Here is an 18210-nt window from a genome sequence, read left to right on the forward strand (position 1 = left end):
GTTGTAAGATGATAAGTTAGATATACACTCACTTGTAGAGATTAGTCAGGAACGTTTTCGCGGCATGAAGGTAAGGCTGCTGGCATAGCAAGGATATCGATTTAGTCACTAGCAACTTGTCTTTGGTAGAGTCGTAGTAGCCTAACGCAGCACCTGGTGAATGTGCTGATAGCTTGAAATGCCGTGGCAACGATCGCGTGTTATGTCCATCCTGGCCTTTTCTTGCCCTGTTAACGCATTTATATTACATCTTCATGCATTCGATTCTGCTAATCTTTATTTAAATTGAATTTCTTTCATTATTTTACGCTAAATTGATAATCTCAAGTAATGCAGAATATTTAAAGTAAATTTCTACATGGAATATTAAGGGGCAAATAGTAAAACGAACCCATTAAAAGTATTTAAGCCTTTTAAGTATGTGTTTTATATACGGCATTTCTACACAAAAATCCTAGATCACGTACCAAATGGAGATGTTTTGTTTTTATGGATGAATATAAAAATATATCGCTGTCATTTTAAATTTGTTGTAACTTTTTAAAACGTTTAATTCAAGAATCATTGGTAATTTGTTAAAAAGGTATCAATCTACCTCGAAATAATTAATATTTGGTACCAATTTCTTTTGTCTTTCGATAGCAGAAGCCCTTCGTAGAATATTAGCGAATAATTTTTTTTTATTAAACTCATTTCGTACATTCTGTGCAATCTTTAGTATCTTTAGTTTGTACAAGCTTTAGTATTTCCTTTCTCATGAAACATTCTATATATATTTTACAACATTTAAGTTAGGTAACGCTATTTATCAAACAATTTAAAAGAAAATTTATAAACAAGAAAAAAGCAACAAACACGGTAATAATTAAATATTCGCTTTTGCTAATATCATGTAAGAATATTTCCCGAATGAAAATATTTCATGTGAAAACATGATTAATTGGCAAAACGAGATCACTATCGTAGATGACTTAAGGCTTTTGCACAGTACTGTGTATTTATTACATATACTAATAATCTTCTGTTGTCATTCTGTTTCATATGTATATATCTCGATATTATAAATAAACAATATCTAAGAAACATTTTGGAATCGCTTATTCAATGAAAAAACGAAAACTCGAATAATTTAATAGGAAAGTAGAAATATATATTGAAAATTTTAATCAGATATAGTCACGTCTCGCGCTCCACACGACAAGTAACGTGATACGCCATAGCTCGCGAATAGCACGAGGCACACTCTAGACGAATGGAATTAAAAAACAGAAAACATAAAGGAAATAAAAGATACTATACGTATAAATACTTTAATATCGCAATAAATCAATAAACCAATACATAACATTATTATTGAACAAAATTAAAATCTAAGAATATCGAAATGGAAAAAAGGAACAATGAAACGTCCACTGATACGTACTGCCTTGCACGCGCTCTCCCCGCCACAATACAGGGTACACAGTACGATAAGTAGATAATGGAAGTTGAGATGCTACGACCTTCTTACACAGCATTAACAGCGACAAACAACTAGACGCGCCAAAAAATCAAGTATCGGCATCAGCAAAGTTATTCAGTTCAGTTATAGAGTTCAATCCAGTTAGTTGAAATTTTCGTCGAGTTGAATTAGAGTCAGTAAGAGCTCAGTCAGTTAAAAATTTGTCAAGAGTTAATATCAAGTTCAGAAGAACAGTAGTTTTTGCGAAGACGACAATTGTTTTAATATAGTCTTCGAGTAACGTCAAGAAATAGAACCGACCATTTATTAATCGTCAAAGATTCATACAGTCAGTCTTCCAACAACTATGCCAACTCAGTACGATATTCCAAGAATGCGATCGACCATACATACAAACAAGGTGAGAAGCTAAACATTGTAACACTTTCTTCTTCGATTTCGGACTCGTACTACATGTACGACTTCAATAAAATTATTCATTGACTATTATTGTCAATAATTAAGAAGATATCAGAAATATTTATTTATTCTAAGAGAACCTTAATCCTTCCCATCTTGCACATAGTGGGTAAGCCGAAACGTGGAATTTTATTTATCAGTTGTATTGATACGATAGTTAACGCTACCCATACGGTTATATTAACGAATTAAAACATTAAGGATACAACAGTTTGGAAATTCAAAATAGTGCTGCGCCTTAAAAGGGTGAGACAAGTTTTGAAAAAATCCATTCGGTTGTCGCGGAAGTAATTAGAGCAAAACCTCCTGGGATATTCGGAATAGTGCCACGCTCTAGAAGGGTGCGACAAGTTTTGAAATCATTCCATTTAGTCGTTTGCCTTGTTTCAAAAATAGCACATGAGAGTCTAACTAATCGAAATAATTAATAACTATTTCTGGTGGCAGCAACTACCGTTTTGATTTAAATATAATTTGAGAAACCCAAGATTCGACATCCAGAGTAACACATAACGGTTACGAACACCGAAGATCAAGACCAGATCGTAACAAATACAGATATTTTCATGTTTAATTGTAAAGGTTTATATTCCTTTCTTTGTTTGTGTCAAGATATTAAAGAGTACAATTAGTTTTTGTAGTTTGAAGCAATTGTTCGTATATTTCGCTATTATATAATGAGAAAGAAGACTGAGATAGAATGTCGATTATCTGAACAAGAAAGATAATAGCTCGATAAATCAATAATAGTATTCCTGTTCGACTATTCAGACAAAACTATTTCAATATTTCCAACAGAAGAACTCCTAATTACATTTCCAGATATATTTCACATTTGGAAGCTGTACAGGATGTTTTGCTTGATATATACATACAATGCAAAACAAAAGTATTATCGCATCATCACACACGGACCCCAAGTCTTCGTATAAAATTCTTTGTAAATCTGTAAAGAATGTGATTTTCTGTTTAATTTTTTTGTAAAATGTAGCTGTCGACTCTATATATACTAATATATAATATCTAAGTATACATTTAAAAAATAGTTATAATAAAGAAAAAGAAAGATAAAACACACATAAACGTCCGTTTTCAGCGGGACAAAAGTATCGGCACACTTATGATTTTGCGGTATAAATTTATCATAACATTTGATTTACTATTTAGTATGCAATTCGTTTTTTTATAACAGCTTTCAGACGATTAGGTATTGAATTTACTAAATTTTTTGTAATTTTTGGATTTTGTGCCATTCTTCAAGCAATGGTTTCTACAGTTCTTCTTGCTTAGACGTAATATGATGTGTTTTAATCCTTCTGCCTAATTCAGACCAAAGGTCCTCTACAGGATTTAGAGCTGAGGATTGTAGAGGAGTCGTTAAAATATCCGATGTATTAAAAATGATCCATTATTTAACAATATAGGCTATGTATTTGGAATAATTATCCTGTTGAACATAACAGTCTTGTCTTAAATTTCATTTTTCTCGCACTTTTGCTTTAAAATATTTAAATATCTATATTTGTGCATAGTATTATTCAATATGGTATGTAATAATAATGTAATGGTATATTCAATAAAAACAAACTCTCCTATAGCAAAAGACATTCCCCATATTACTACCCTGACACCACTGCATTTGACGCTTTGAACAATCCTTTTTTTATCTAATCCTGTTGAGGTTTTATATCTCGGAATAGAGAGAGCAAACGCATGGATGAATGTATTATAGAAATTCTTTATTCAGAAATGTTAAAAATTAGGATTTCCAGTGGTTTCTATTCTATGTGATAATGTATTGATAGATGGATTTATTACAGTGGATTAAACAGAAAACGATGATTATTTAACGTGAATTTAATGCAGTAGTATGATATGACAACTCTCGATTAACGACTTTTGACTCTTGATTCTCGGATGGCTAACTGAACAACAACTGCTGCTGTGCCGAAATATGTTGATGGCCGTTAGGCCTATTGAAGTTTTCCGACCCTTTCGGCTTGTTGGCATTTGCACTTTATCGTCGATATTGTCTGTATGTTGACGATCTTTCCGCGGTACTATAATAGAGACTAAAGAAGCCGCTGTAAAGAGAATCGTTGTGCCAAAAACTAAACACTAGAGATGTAGAGTTTTCCTAGAAGTGAGATTTACTTCAACAAATTCAGTATTCAGTTTTTGCTAATCTAAAACACGACCATCGCATTGAAAAATATTAAATTTAGTTTCATCTGGAAACAGTATTTTTTTCTAAAATGTTATATTTTTGTCTACATAATTAATAGTGAACTTCAATCTTTTATTATTATTGTTGTTGTTATTGTTATTATTATTACTGTTATTATATTGACTATCTTTTTTTTCTTGGTCTGTAAGCTCTCGAGGACATCCGCTTTGCGTAGCATTTATTAGATCGTATGCCAAGAAATCGTTCAATCACACTTCTTACGATAAAGCAACTATAATAATAATACTATACTAATATACTATAATAATGATTACAGCAATAAGTAATAATTTTTTCTATTTCCGAGCAAGATTTTCTTTGCTCATATACACATATATTTAATACATTTTAACATAATCTTTCTTTCAGCTATTGTTGTTTCTTTTCTCATTTTATTCAGGTTTCTTTTTTCTGCAAAACAATCTTACTAACTAAAAAACTGACTATCAGTTTGAAGGGTGAAACTTCCGCGACATAACAGATGTGCCAACATTGGGAATATTTAGAAAAGGATATTTAGAATATTTAAAAGGTGGAATACACGTAATAACAAATTTTTCGAGTGTGCCAATGCTTTTATTCCGCTGAAAACGGACTTTTATGAGTATTTTATCTATTTTCTTTATTATAGCTATCTTTAAATTTCATAATTCATAGTACAGTTAAACTTTAGAGTCGATAGTTGTATTTTGCAAAAATATTAAATGGAGAATCACATTCTTTACAGACCTGCAAAGAATTTCATACGAAGATACTTTTGTTTGATACTGTATCTGTATTGAATGAAACTGAAAACTTTTTTAATTAGTTTCACTTCATAAATATAATACTGTGCAGAAGTCTTACGATTAGGCTACATGTACATAGCTGATCTTATAATGTTAATCAAACATAATCTTTGAAATTGTCTTCACAGACTATTATAAAAAACGAATATTTAAACACTCTCTTCTTAGTGTCAAATCATTCCTTAGTTCAATAAATTTTTGAAAGTGTAATCAATATAAACTTGATATAAATCTTACAGAACATATATGCAATTGTTTGAAATGTGCCATAAAAGGAAAAGGTGTCAAAAAAGTAAATAGCTTTTGTAATGAAGTTTTTCTAAGTAGAATGGTAGAAAGTGGAAAATAAATTTATTAAAAAGTTGTTCGACAATATCCTCGAAAGGACAATGAATGTAATGCAATCGAGAACTTATTAATTCTTAGATTTATTAATAGATTAATTAAATTTTTTCAATAGAATTCAGATTAGAGAACATAACTATAATAATAATAATAGTAAATTTATCGTTCATTAGACTACATGCCTATTACAAGAAATTTGTTTGACATATATTATATAGTTTATGCTTACATACCTACATCGATAGATACTTGCATAAAAATTAATACTATTTTCTTAATCCTAACTTATAATCTAATTTATATTATTAACTAATTTATATTATTTATATTTATATTATATTATAATTTATATTAATTTATATTATATTTAACACTAGGTTTACGGGACCAGTCAATTTGACGGATTTCAAACTTTGAAATGAAATATCCCAAAAACCATAGTATTCATTTTAACCATTTTGCATCGTAAATTAATCGTTTCATCTAAAGAATTTATACACACAATTATTTTTTCCTAAGCTTTCTTATTTTTGAAATCTGTATGTAGTATACCTATCTCTACGAAACCCGTCAAATTGACAGGCTAGTTGATTTCATAAACATTATTGTCCATTATTATTTCCCATTATTGTCTCCGCTTATTGTAAGTATTTACAATAGGATAATTGAATTTGGGCACAGTATTTTCTTTTTTTTTTTTTACCAATCCCCCTTTTCTAGCAAACACGAGTAAATCCAGGAGATATAATAAAGTATTGAATAAAATTGTCAACATTAATGAAGATTGTTCTGAGGATACCTCCGTAGAAGATCAATATGAATTAGGCTAAAGCGAAGCTGACAGTGAAAGTTCTGAATATACTGAAAGTGGAGAGACAGAAGGATCTTCGGGTAGTGAAGAGGAAAACTTCTTGAAAGTGTATCGTAACAAGAAAAGGATGCGTATTTTTTCTAGTTCTGACTCCGAGGATGAAAGGACGAGCATCCAAGCACATCCCAAAATGTAATGGGTGAAACTGAAATTGCAATTGACGGGACACAGTGGATAAAACTGAAAGCAGACGGATCTAGGGGTAGGACGCCCGTTCGTATGATATTCAAGGATATCGCAGGGCTTACTGGCTATGCTAAGAGAAATATTATGTCGGGTTGTGTAACTAGTGCTTTCGAATTGATAATTGACAGACACATAATGGAACACATAAAAGATTGCACTGAAACCGAGGCGCATCGAGTTTTGAAAAAAGACTGGACAATCACAGTTGCTGTGTTGCGTAGTTTTCTAGGAATTCTATATGCCCGGAGCGCATATGAAGCGAGATCATTGAAAGCCGAAAGATTACAAACAGATAAATTTGCGCTGATATTCGAAAAATGGAACAGATTTATAAGTAATAGCCAGGCTTGTTACAAGCCATATGAAAATATCTCAATAGATGAACAATTATTTCCAACGAAATAAACCTCATAAATTTGGCATTAAGTTTTGGTTAGCAGTTGACGTCCAAACAAAATATATTTTGAATGGTTTTCCTTATATGGGGAAATATGAAACTCCATGCTCAAGGGAAAAAAGGACAAGATGACATTGTTTTCCTCAAATTTATATAAATCAGAAAACTGCACGCTTACTGTGTATAAAAGTAAACCTAACGTAAAAGTCCTCCTTCTAAGCACCAAACATACAGGTATACAAGTAGAAGACAATTATAAACGTGCTCCAGAAACCATTGCTTTTTATAATAAAACAAAGTTTTAGCAACAAACAAACAAAGTGAAAGCAACGATTTTCCGATGGCCCCTTCAAGTTTTTTTCAATATTTTAGATTTGGCAGCGATAAACACGTGTATATTATGTAAAGAGTGCACCCGATCGAAAATATCCAGAAAGGAGTTTATATTTTGCCAAAGATCAGACGCTTCATTTCTGTCACCTTTAACGTCAGAAGTGCGAAAAAGTTACCAAGTGGCCTACTGCAAAAAAGAAAATAGAAGCAATAATTGTTGTATATATTGCATAAAGATCGTATGCGGAAAATGCACAAACAAAATTCAGTATATTTGTAAAAAATATACTCAATAAATATGATTACCCTATATCGTTAATATTATTGTTATCATTTCCATGATAATTTAAAAAAAAGACTTTTTACTTATTAACAATTTATCTAAACGTGGAGCCTAATATTGTTCAATTAAGACTTAATTTGAATAAATCGATTTTTTAAAGAAAATGCGTATTTTCGTTTATCCGTCAATTTTTTTTTTATTTAGTTGTTTACATTCACAATTTGTCCGATTTGGACATTTGGTAGAATTTTCCGTCAATTTGACAGGTGCTCGTAGAGATAGGTATATAAGAAACGCCCGTAAACCTAGTGTCAATACAGTAGAAATTTATCCTTGAATCTTAGTTCCGACAAAATGATAGTTACACGATTAATGTCCGATGCCAACCCAATTATTTTCATTAATGCCTGGATAAAGTACACGAACTCTTTTGCTTACTGGATGTCTCTTAAAATCAGCATTTGTGGAAAATTCCATCTTTCTCCTCTCGCTCTATTGAGCTGTGGGTATACACTTAAAAGATGATTCAAATTTTCTACTTTGTCCATATTACAAAGTCGGCAAAACTCAGTCATTTAATTTTAACGTACTTCCATTATCATAGTTAATCCACGTCTCGTGCCTAGTGGACAACCTTATTTGAGCTATAATTCTGCTATATACCCTTTGGGTCTTCAATTTTGGGTATTCTTCACAGTTGGGCTTCGTTAGATTTTTAATATATTACAAATTGGCCAGATTTCAGTGTTTTTGTCGGTCCTCTGTGAAAAATTTAGTTTCCACTCTATTGCTTAAAAAATATACCAACTCCGAAAATTTATTTTCATGATTCAGAAATCCAGCAAACAAATTCCATCAAATACCTTAGTCTTCATTTGGACAACAAACTAAACTAGAAAATCCATATTCGAGAGAAAATTAAACAAATAAAAACTAATAGAAAAACTATTAAATGGCTCATAACCAGAAACTCCAAGTTGAATACAAACAGTAAAATAAGCTATAGATCTACAAAACAATTACCAAACTCATATGGACATATGTAATTCAACCCTGAAGCATGGCTGTCAAATCCCATATAAAGAAAATAGAAAATCTACAATTCTAAGAACAACATTATACACATTGAGATATGTAAGAAACAATGACATAAAGAAGATTAACTAAAAATCCCAACAGTGGAGTACATTAACACAGAGTAAAAAGCCATCTTGCTAAAAGTTGCTATTCAAGCTTATCCAGATGTCTCAAAAGGAAACACTTTTTACATCTACTTACACCTAATAACCGACATATGGTTTCATACCGATACAACGTTAACTTTCAAATAAATAAATAAATAAAATAAATGTAAGTAATTGTAACTATACAATTAGATACAGTTAGTAAAAAAAAACATCTAAAAAAAGATCTATTCCTTATATTAGGTAATTGATTTAATAATTCTTGTCTACTGGTTATTTGTGGAACGTCTCCTCCGTTTATTTCTCTTAATTTATCTTGTAATAAAATGTGCCAACTGCAACTTCTGTAGTTGAATATGCTACTACCAAATACTACTCGCATGTAGCGTTGCTGATGTCACTTGAATAGATGTAGTCTTCGTTCCCAATTTCACATTTTGCTCTACCTTTGCTCATGAAATAGTTAGCCGTCCATCCGAGAAGTCCTGATGCATAAGAGTGTACTCCTAAATATGTATACGTTTTTATTACTTCTAGTGTTGACTCGTTATACCTGTATTCTTTAACTTGTTTCTTTTTCTTCCTTGCTTTTTGGACAATTATTATTTTTGACTTATCTATGTTTACTGTTAAACCATTTTCCTAAACATACTGTAACAATGTTCGTTGCGAAATCTCTATCTCACTTGTCCTTCTCCCACAAATCCTTCAATACACTTTATGACTTGTCCTTCATCCACAAATGTACCTCTTAACGATACGTTCTCGTCAATAGTTTTAATCACTCTTATCATCACGAACTCAGTTTCATGCAAAACGGCTTTGAGAATTTTGAAAAATCTATGAATGGTGCTAGTAATTTCCCATTTCTTTTCTTTAGGGTGCTTTTGGAGTGCATTTTCTTTTAGTCGGAGTATTTTTTTGGTATTCAACATTAACAGGTTATCTTTGCACCCCTTTGTTTACTCTAACTCTTGCTTGTCCTTCCGGAAGGATTTCATAATTATTATAATTTATTACAATAATATAACTCTTGCAAATGGTTTTAACAACTTTTTCCTATGTTGAATCACAATCTGTTTCATGAATACAACATTCTGATTAATCGTTTCCTTGATAATTTAATTTAACCCCTTAACCTACGATTTACGTATGAGAATTTTGGTCCGAAAACGTAAACAAGCTATTGTATGTAGTATCGTGGAAAAGGGCTTACGAAATATCAAGTCAACCATAAACAATGTCGCGAGAGCCGAGGCGCCATCGGGTCCAGTTCCGTTGGGAGTGTCAGTTGAGAAGTCAGAGAGAGTCAATGGAGAAGCCTCAGAGCGTGAGTGGAGAAGCCAGAGAGTATGAATCGGGAAATTGAGAGCCGAGTATGATAATAAGACGTACGACGATATTGTAATCAGTTTTTTGTATTGAGTATTGCTTGTTATACTAAACTTAACTCCTAATAAAACATCATTATTTGTCCTCACTCTAAGACCCATTTAAGTTACTACGTATATATTATATATTATATTTTGCCTGATCATCGTACTACGGGCTATGCCCGTAATATTTACGTTTGGTCCAATCACCTAATACGGGCTATGCCCGTGATATTTAGGTTTGGCCCGGTCATCGTACTACGGGCTATGCCCATAATTGTAGGTTAAGGGGTTAAATGTTACATGAAGCCAGCAAAAAACCAAATTATTACTTAAGAATATGTACATAGATATTTCGGTACTTCTAAATTATTACAGATATATAAAATATGTTTTAAATGAAACACTTCAATCTAATTTTAGCTTTTGAACTTATCTCAGGCAACCATATACATATTGTTAATAGATATTAACAAAGGCAATAATTGATATTAGTTAGTACAATTAAAAGAGCAATAATCGAAGGTGAATGAATACTAGTCCTACAGAGATCAATAATCATTCAATGTTGGTGTGTTATCGCGATTGAAACAACTATATGTTTCCAGCTACATTCTAAAAGTTTATGTAGATTTTATGAAGTGTTAGATATTTATTAGTAATAAACGGAATTCCTGAGTAGTAGATATATATCTTGTTTTAATTTGAATTTTTCAGAGAATTTGAACCTACTTATAACAGGCAATAACAATAAAGAAACGTTCTTCGATCATATTTTTCGAAATATAAAAAAATATCAATCTTTAAGCGAATTGCGACAACTGTCCAAATACTTGTGCACGGTATCGTACGTAGGTAAGATTTAAACTCCCTTCTGACACAATATTCCCCATACGACACAAAAAATATTAATCGATCTACTATAGAATGATCTAAGTTGATCACTAGACCCCAGATTTCTATGCATTGATAAGAAATTTGAAGGTACTGAAATGCACAAAATGCGTATGATGTGCAAAAACCTATAATGTATTCAAATTAGAATATTCGTTATATTATTTACTAAACAAAATGTTCCTGTGTCTCGTTTCTCTAATCGTATTCATAAAAATAAGAATTCGCATAAATAGGTGCAATCTGCTAATCACGTTATCCTTAACGTAACAAAAGGATCAACAGCATCATGGAGGAACTCAAGCAAAGGAAAATAAACAACGGAAAGAAGACTCACGTTGGTGGTGTACCGTTTTGCCCGCTGCTCAATTCCGTGATGTGCATCGCCTGCAGAGTTTGCATAGCCGCGCATATCTTGCGATTCCGGCACTCCTCGTAGAAAACAAGACTGAACCCGTAGGTTCTGTGCCCGTCCTCCTTGGTGAGCACGAACGAGTGAAACGTTGGTTCCACCGAGTGTTTCTGGGTTCGGAATCTCAGGCCGCTTGGCAGGCAGAGCTGCAAGATTGAATATCTAATGAACAGACGTTGCACACAACGCCTTTTCATTTCTTCACTACTTCTTTTTTTCGGCTTTTCTTCCTCTACTTTTTACCATTCGCAACTAGGACGCGGTAGCCTATATAACGCTGTTGATCGCGAACAATGTGTACCCAGTTTACCGTATATACGTCGAGTATTTTGCACTCTTAATTTTACGTCCCAGTAATTCTGTTAGAGCTTGGCGAAAAGTACCTACCGTGCCTTTTCCTTTTTCTATATTCGAGGGTGTTTTCGAGAGAAGCCACTCGAGGTAAGTTTCGTGGAATCGGATAGATAAATGAAAAATGGTTTCTCTATTTTAAAAGAACTTTTTAATTGTTACGAAAATAAATATTTCATCTCAAAATCAACTAAAAACGTTAAATTTTAAAAAATCCTGTTAAAGAAAATGAAAAATATAGCTGAGCATCTTGTCTCTTCGTGTAAGGTATCAAATTTATCTAAAAAAAAGTCATTGATAATGTAAAAATAAAATTAAAAATATGAGAAATATAATTTGTATAAAATGTTAAAGACAGGAATATAGCATATATTCTTTAGGCATTCAAACGACCAACTGCGAAAATATCTTTACTATATGTATATAAAATACTTTATACTTTTAATCTTTCAATTTACTGATTCTATCAAACTTTGTCAAAAGCACTGTTCCTCTTCTTTCTTCTATCTTTAACAAAATTTTCAACGGAACTACATGAAGTCACGCGATAGAAATGGTTGAATAAATAAAGAGCAGTGATGTTTTTTCTGAGTGAGTATATTCCCCGGTAAGGAACTTTTAAGAAAGTATAGTTTGAGAAACATATATTTTTCGCGGGCACTTTTAGGGCGTATAGAGTGTTGAATTTTTATAATAATTATACTTTATTAGTATTTTATAGGTACGTTTAAAAATACATAAATTGACGAGTAGAGTAAAAATATGTAGAAATTGGCATTATTAATATGATTCTCATTTTAGTTTTTAGATCGTGAAAAGATGCATTAGTATGTTATCTGATGAAGTTTAGAAAGTATTAATATAAATTTACAAGATTTATATGAGTTTCATGTCTACTTGTAACTCTAATACGAATTTGTGTTATCTTCAAATGACGAACAATAATAATAATTCTTTTTTAATTTCAATATCGTTTAGCATATAGGGTACAGGATATAAGATATCGATTAGGAAATATTATACTTATACCGAAGATGCTAAAACATGATCCATTAAAACATTAGGTGCAAACCTTTTGACTGTTATTGTTCTCTTTTTTCTTGCTCTCATTGGTGCCCTTTGTTTTTAGACTTTGATGGTTAATTACTGTCTATATTTTTAACATTATATACTGAGACATTAAATGGTAAATGGTAAATACATATAAAATTTCATAGTTTTATCTGTACCATTCAAGAAATAATGGTATGATCATATAATGATGTGACAACATCATACACTGATCAATTATGTAATTATGTAATTCGTATGAAGATTGGTAGAACATAATTGAAAAAAATTTCGTTTATATTAAGCTAAATTTTCTTTATAATCGCTTAAAACCATTATTTCTTTGTACTTTTAAATAAAACATGTTAATTGTTTCAACTTTTGATAATTATAATAGCCAATCATTTGTTCTTTACGTTCTCATAGTGCATTCACACTTTGAAAGAAGAAATTGATGAAAACTGTTATTTAATATCACTCTACCAAACAGTATTTAGAAATACCCCATAATGATTATTAAAAGCATGCAGGGAAGGAAGAAAATCACATATGGTCCAAATGATCTGTGATAAAGTTCTAGGTAATACGTAATTCCCTAGTTTCTAAGGTTAACAAAAATTAAAATCAATTCGTACGAATATCGTAAAATTTTGCAAAAATTGTGTTTCTCACATTATGATTCTCAGAAACGATAATTGTTGTTAATAACGTACCATGCATACAGCGTGTTCGTCGAAGGGGTTCCATGGTACAGAATCAGGATAATGTCCCAAAACTTTGCTTTTATACGCTCGGTCCAGAGGTGTACATTGTAAGGAGTCACCTGAAATAAAGAGGACAATATTTTGTTAAATTTCTAAGTTATATAAAACATTTTAATCACTCGCGTGCATGTGCATGTACATAATTACCCACATATAATTATGATATAAAAAGGATAATAATACAAAAAATTTATGTTTTCGTAATATTTTTTCTCTCCTCGGATTTCATGCTATTTTCTTCGCAATAAACATTAATTTATATTAGTTTGCTCTAGTTCTGTCTAAGTTAAACAAATCCAACGGATCCTTTCTTTTTCAAGGACGTTGGGCCAAAAGATAAAAATGCATGTATTGTATTATATTACATTATATTATATTACATTATATTACATTATATTATATTATATTACGTTATATTACGTTATATTACGTTATATCATGTTATATCATGTTATATCATGTTATATCATGTTATATCATGTTATGTTATGTTATATCATGTTATATTATATTATATTATAACGAATATTCATTGAAGAAATATTATTTCTTTAATAATTAATGTATAAAGATGACAACATTTATGAAAACTGAATAATTTAGTTATTTTTACCTATACTGATTAATCCTCGACTGATATTGATGCGTTAAATGACCATAACTAACTAGATTAGATTCCTTATCTTTAAGGTATTCAGGGTATTTTTATTTTGTTGTGTATGTTATATATCGCGTAAAATATAGAACACAAAATAAATTTAATATTTTAATATTAAGCAATCCCTATTTCTAATTGTAGTGGTTATTTATTTCCCAACGATAGCAGTTGAGAGATAAAATCAGATAAGTGCATTTATTAATCAATTTTTTAGTTTCCTTACAAGCATCGACTTTCTTTTAATACTAGATCTGCCAACTTTTCATATGCAATCAAATATATTGTACATAGTTAACTAAGAGTAAATATTAATATTAAAAAATATATGTACATACTTACACGATTTTGTAATTAGAAAGACAAAAAATCTGATATTAATCATTTTGATTGGTTTGGTAGTTCTAGTGTTAATTGTGTTAAACATTTATTAATAGTGATTATGTTCCTTAAAGAAACATGAACAATTTAGGCGATGCAACTAATATGTTCATCGTTTGACTTTTTGATTACTTGTAATAAATCTTTACAAAACTGTTAATTATTCTCCATTCCAAAGAAATTAATTATTTTGTACCGGCAAACTAAAAAAAACTGCATGTGTTAGAGATTAATTAAATTCACATGTTATGCGTACATTGTCTTCAAGTAAGTTAAAAGCCTGACATTTATAATCATAAACAACACGTTATGAAAATGATGAGTTGTAATGCTTGTTACGATAAGTGGAGACCGTGACCTTTTAACCAAATACTTAAACATGTTCTTCTCTTTAATCAATCTTCGAGTCTTTTCTTAGAGCTAAACGAGGTAGAATCTACACATGTTACAAATTTGTTCAAAATTTGTTCTTTCCGTTTCTTATAAAATTTTATATTATACTTGAATAATATTCAATGTCACACTAGAAAACAAAAAAATTACAATAACGTAACACAATTATTTGTCAGGAATTGCACGACTGCAATCTTCTGTGTAAATATTTTTAGCATATTGAACAATAGAAGTTGCGTTGATCTTACAGTAATTGCATATCATAATCACAATAAAATGATATATTTTTTATGATCTTAAATGTGTGTACTATCTTATTTTAATGATAGTTATAATACATGGACTTTAAAAAAATAAAAACCTAACCTAGGATATTAAATTTAAAAATTGAATTTAATCGCATCATAATATTTTATCCTATACAGCTACGACGATTATACAGAATGAAACCATTACAGTTCGAGGCCCCGCACATTAGCGACAATTTGTCCTGCGATAGTTTTATCGTTTACGATTAGGGCAACCGTCCATATGAATGTGCGCGTATTTGACGACACGGTTACTGGTCTTCTATTTTTGCTCTGGGTCGCATCAATCAAAGTTCAATTTTTTCCTCTAATAATGCCATATACAAATGCTAAAGCAACAGCGATTTTGCCGCTAGTGCTAGCCTCTGACTCATCTGACCTGTAATTTTACAATTAAAGATATGCACTCTACTTTTGAACACTAGTGTACATTTCTATCCTCGACCGCAAGATATTCTAAAACATTATATAATTTTTAACGCCAACATCCTTACACAGTCATATCCAATCTCCAAACCTCGTAACACTTTCGACCCAAGTATTTGACAGAAGTCTCTCTTCACAGACAGAGTATCATCACAGCGAAACAATTAGTGTAAATTCCTCGTTCCACGAGAAACGTTCAAGTCGGTCAACCATTCTACGGGAAAAGTGATATGTATATGTGTTCCAGATGAGACAAAAAAAACGCACACACATATAGAAAAGGGAGAGATTCGACATTTAAAAAAGAGTTTTAGCAGGGGTGCATTTACTTTACTCCAGTTTGCACATTGTTCTTGGTTCAGTACAGCCTAAGTACATCTTGGAAGCTGCAATTCCTACAGCAAGAAAAGAAGTGAGAGAGAGAGAGAGAAATAGAGGAGGAAGAGGGCTCTCCTCCTTTCCTCGGAAAAATTAGAGTCTCTCCACGACAGCGTCGGCAACTTGTTATTGAACGCGGTACATATCCCAGAGCAACTCGACCTGAATGAGACTGTTGAAAGTCTTGGCGATGTTCCAGTTGCCTCGCACACGATAGACACAACAGCACCCTTGTACGGGGTTAATCGTTTATGATCGAACAACTGCCCAGGACGGCAGTGAAATGCATATGATGTGGGCTCGTCGAGCGAGAATTTGATTACATGGGGTGCATAATTGTTGGCTAACGGAAACGGATTCTCAGCGAAGACAGGACATTATCAAAATAAAGTCTTATTCAAATATTTATTTAAATAATAACATATTTAGAAAATAAGTTATTTTAATATTTTTTATTCTATTTCAGTGATTTTCAATCTTTTTCATCCCGTGACATACATAAACCAATTATTAAAAGTTTACGTTACACTAAAAAATATATTATATTTGGTTCAAGACGGGACATTTACACTGTACGGCTATGATCGTATTGGCTGTTACCATTTTTTTTATTTGTCAATATAATTGAATAAATTATTACATGCTTTAGAAATTTCTGTGGCACATTGGTTGAAGGTCGCTAAGTTTGAAATTGAATTTTACCTTGAAACTATAATCTCTGTACACGGAATTTCTACTTCAAAATTCTAATGCGTAAATCGAAGTACATATACTATATACCTTTACGTATTAGTTAACATATAAGATATTCCATTGATGTTCAACACTGCAGATTTTTTGGTTATTTTAAGTAATAAATGAAAAAATTCTGCAACGAGCTGAATCAGATGCTGCTAAGTCAATCAATATATGGAGATGATCCATAATTTCTCAGTTTAATTCTTGAACCTTTTTTGAAATTATAAAACTCATAGATACTTACGAGTTTTCAAAACAAAAAATACTCAATTTTACTGTCTAAAATTTACTCAATTAAATAAATTGCGTCAAGGTTTAGATATAGGTTTTTAAATATATAGCTACGTCGGAGTTAATAGTAAACGTAGTTAACAGTGGTGTGCAAAAGTTTTCAATCAGATATCTTGCTGCATAATGCTGTGCATAATTTCCTTTCTTAATCCAATTTCTAAAAATGGACCAATCCTTTGAGCAGAAAATACGGCCAAAACCATTATCCATTACCATCGTATTTTAATGTTAGTATCTGATATCTCACATCATATTTTTCCAACAGGACGTCTTCTATATCGTCCATTTACCAGAAAATGCCACATCTCTCCAATCGTCGATTGTTCAGTTTAAATTCTGATTCTTCTTACCAATGAAAGGATATTTTGTACCTGATCTAGCTAAAAGATGTAAACGTCTTGTCACAGTCGAGCGACTAATATTAGCAATTCTTTCCTCACGTATTTCGTAGGCTATTTAAAAAGTAGTCTTTTTTGCATCTACCGTAGATTTTCTTTTTATTAGTTGGTCAACTCTTTTAATACTTTTTCATGGTCTTTTACATTGTGGTTGCTCTTCTAGACTTTTTTCAGAATAATATTTTTTCATAATGTCATTTACCGTAGATTTCCCGATTGTTAATATTGCAGCGATCTCGTGAGACGGTTTGCCAATTTTTGACAAATCAACTATTCTCCCGATAATCAATAGAAGTATTTTCATGTCTTCCTTAAGTGCTGCGACCATGCATTAGTAACTAATTCTGATATGTTGACATCCATATGCAATGCAAATAAAGCGTAATAAACTTTGAATACATTTGGAGATACGCCTGGCCGGAAACTTTTGAAAGCGTCGTATTGACGATTTTGTAAACATCTAATATAAAGGATAATAAAGAGTTTATTATTTGTAACACTGTTTTCTCTTAGTTGTCGTACCCGTATATCCAGTAATAGTTCACACTGATCTACATATCTTTTAGTAAATAATATATACATAGTAAATAATAATACATAGCTTTTAGTAAATAATATATAAGATATATCTGACCGGAAATTTTTGTACGCTAGCGTATACTCAAAACATTTTATGCCGGAAAAATATGTCTTTTTCATATTATCACTTAACCACTAGTCATATAAAAATACATACACGTGTCCTTTTTTATTGATTTTGTAACATTGTGTAAATCTTTTCACAGAGTAATTTTAAATTGAAATATAAGAATTCTATATATTTGTAATGGACGTACTTTTATGTAATTAGTAGTTAAGTAGAA

At 31.3% G+C, this 18210-nt stretch overlaps 1 protein-coding gene across 6 annotated transcripts in view; it reads right to left on the minus strand.

Moving 5' to 3' along the window:
- Window positions 1-18210, minus strand: part of pns (DENN domain containing pinstripe) — a 72182-nt gene that overhangs the window by 14282 nt on the left and 39690 nt on the right. For 5 of the 6 annotated variants that reach the window (XM_033343951.2, XM_076623876.1, XM_076623874.1 and 2 more), the window contains exons 2-4: window positions 13329-13438; window positions 11140-11360; window positions 33-227 (exon numbers count right to left, since the gene is read on the minus strand). In XM_033343951.2, the coding sequence (XP_033199842.1) occupies window positions 33-227; window positions 11140-11360; window positions 13329-13438 (526 nt within the window). The remainder of the gene's footprint in view (window positions 1-32; window positions 228-11139; window positions 11361-13328; window positions 13439-18210) is intronic. The other variant, XM_076623878.1, reaches the window with a different exon arrangement.

The sequence above is a fragment of the Bombus vancouverensis genome, chromosome 13 (assembly GCF_051014615.1).
Source record: "Bombus vancouverensis nearcticus chromosome 13, iyBomVanc1_principal, whole genome shotgun sequence".
Classification (NCBI taxonomy): domain Eukaryota; kingdom Metazoa; phylum Arthropoda; class Insecta; order Hymenoptera; family Apidae; genus Bombus; species Bombus vancouverensis.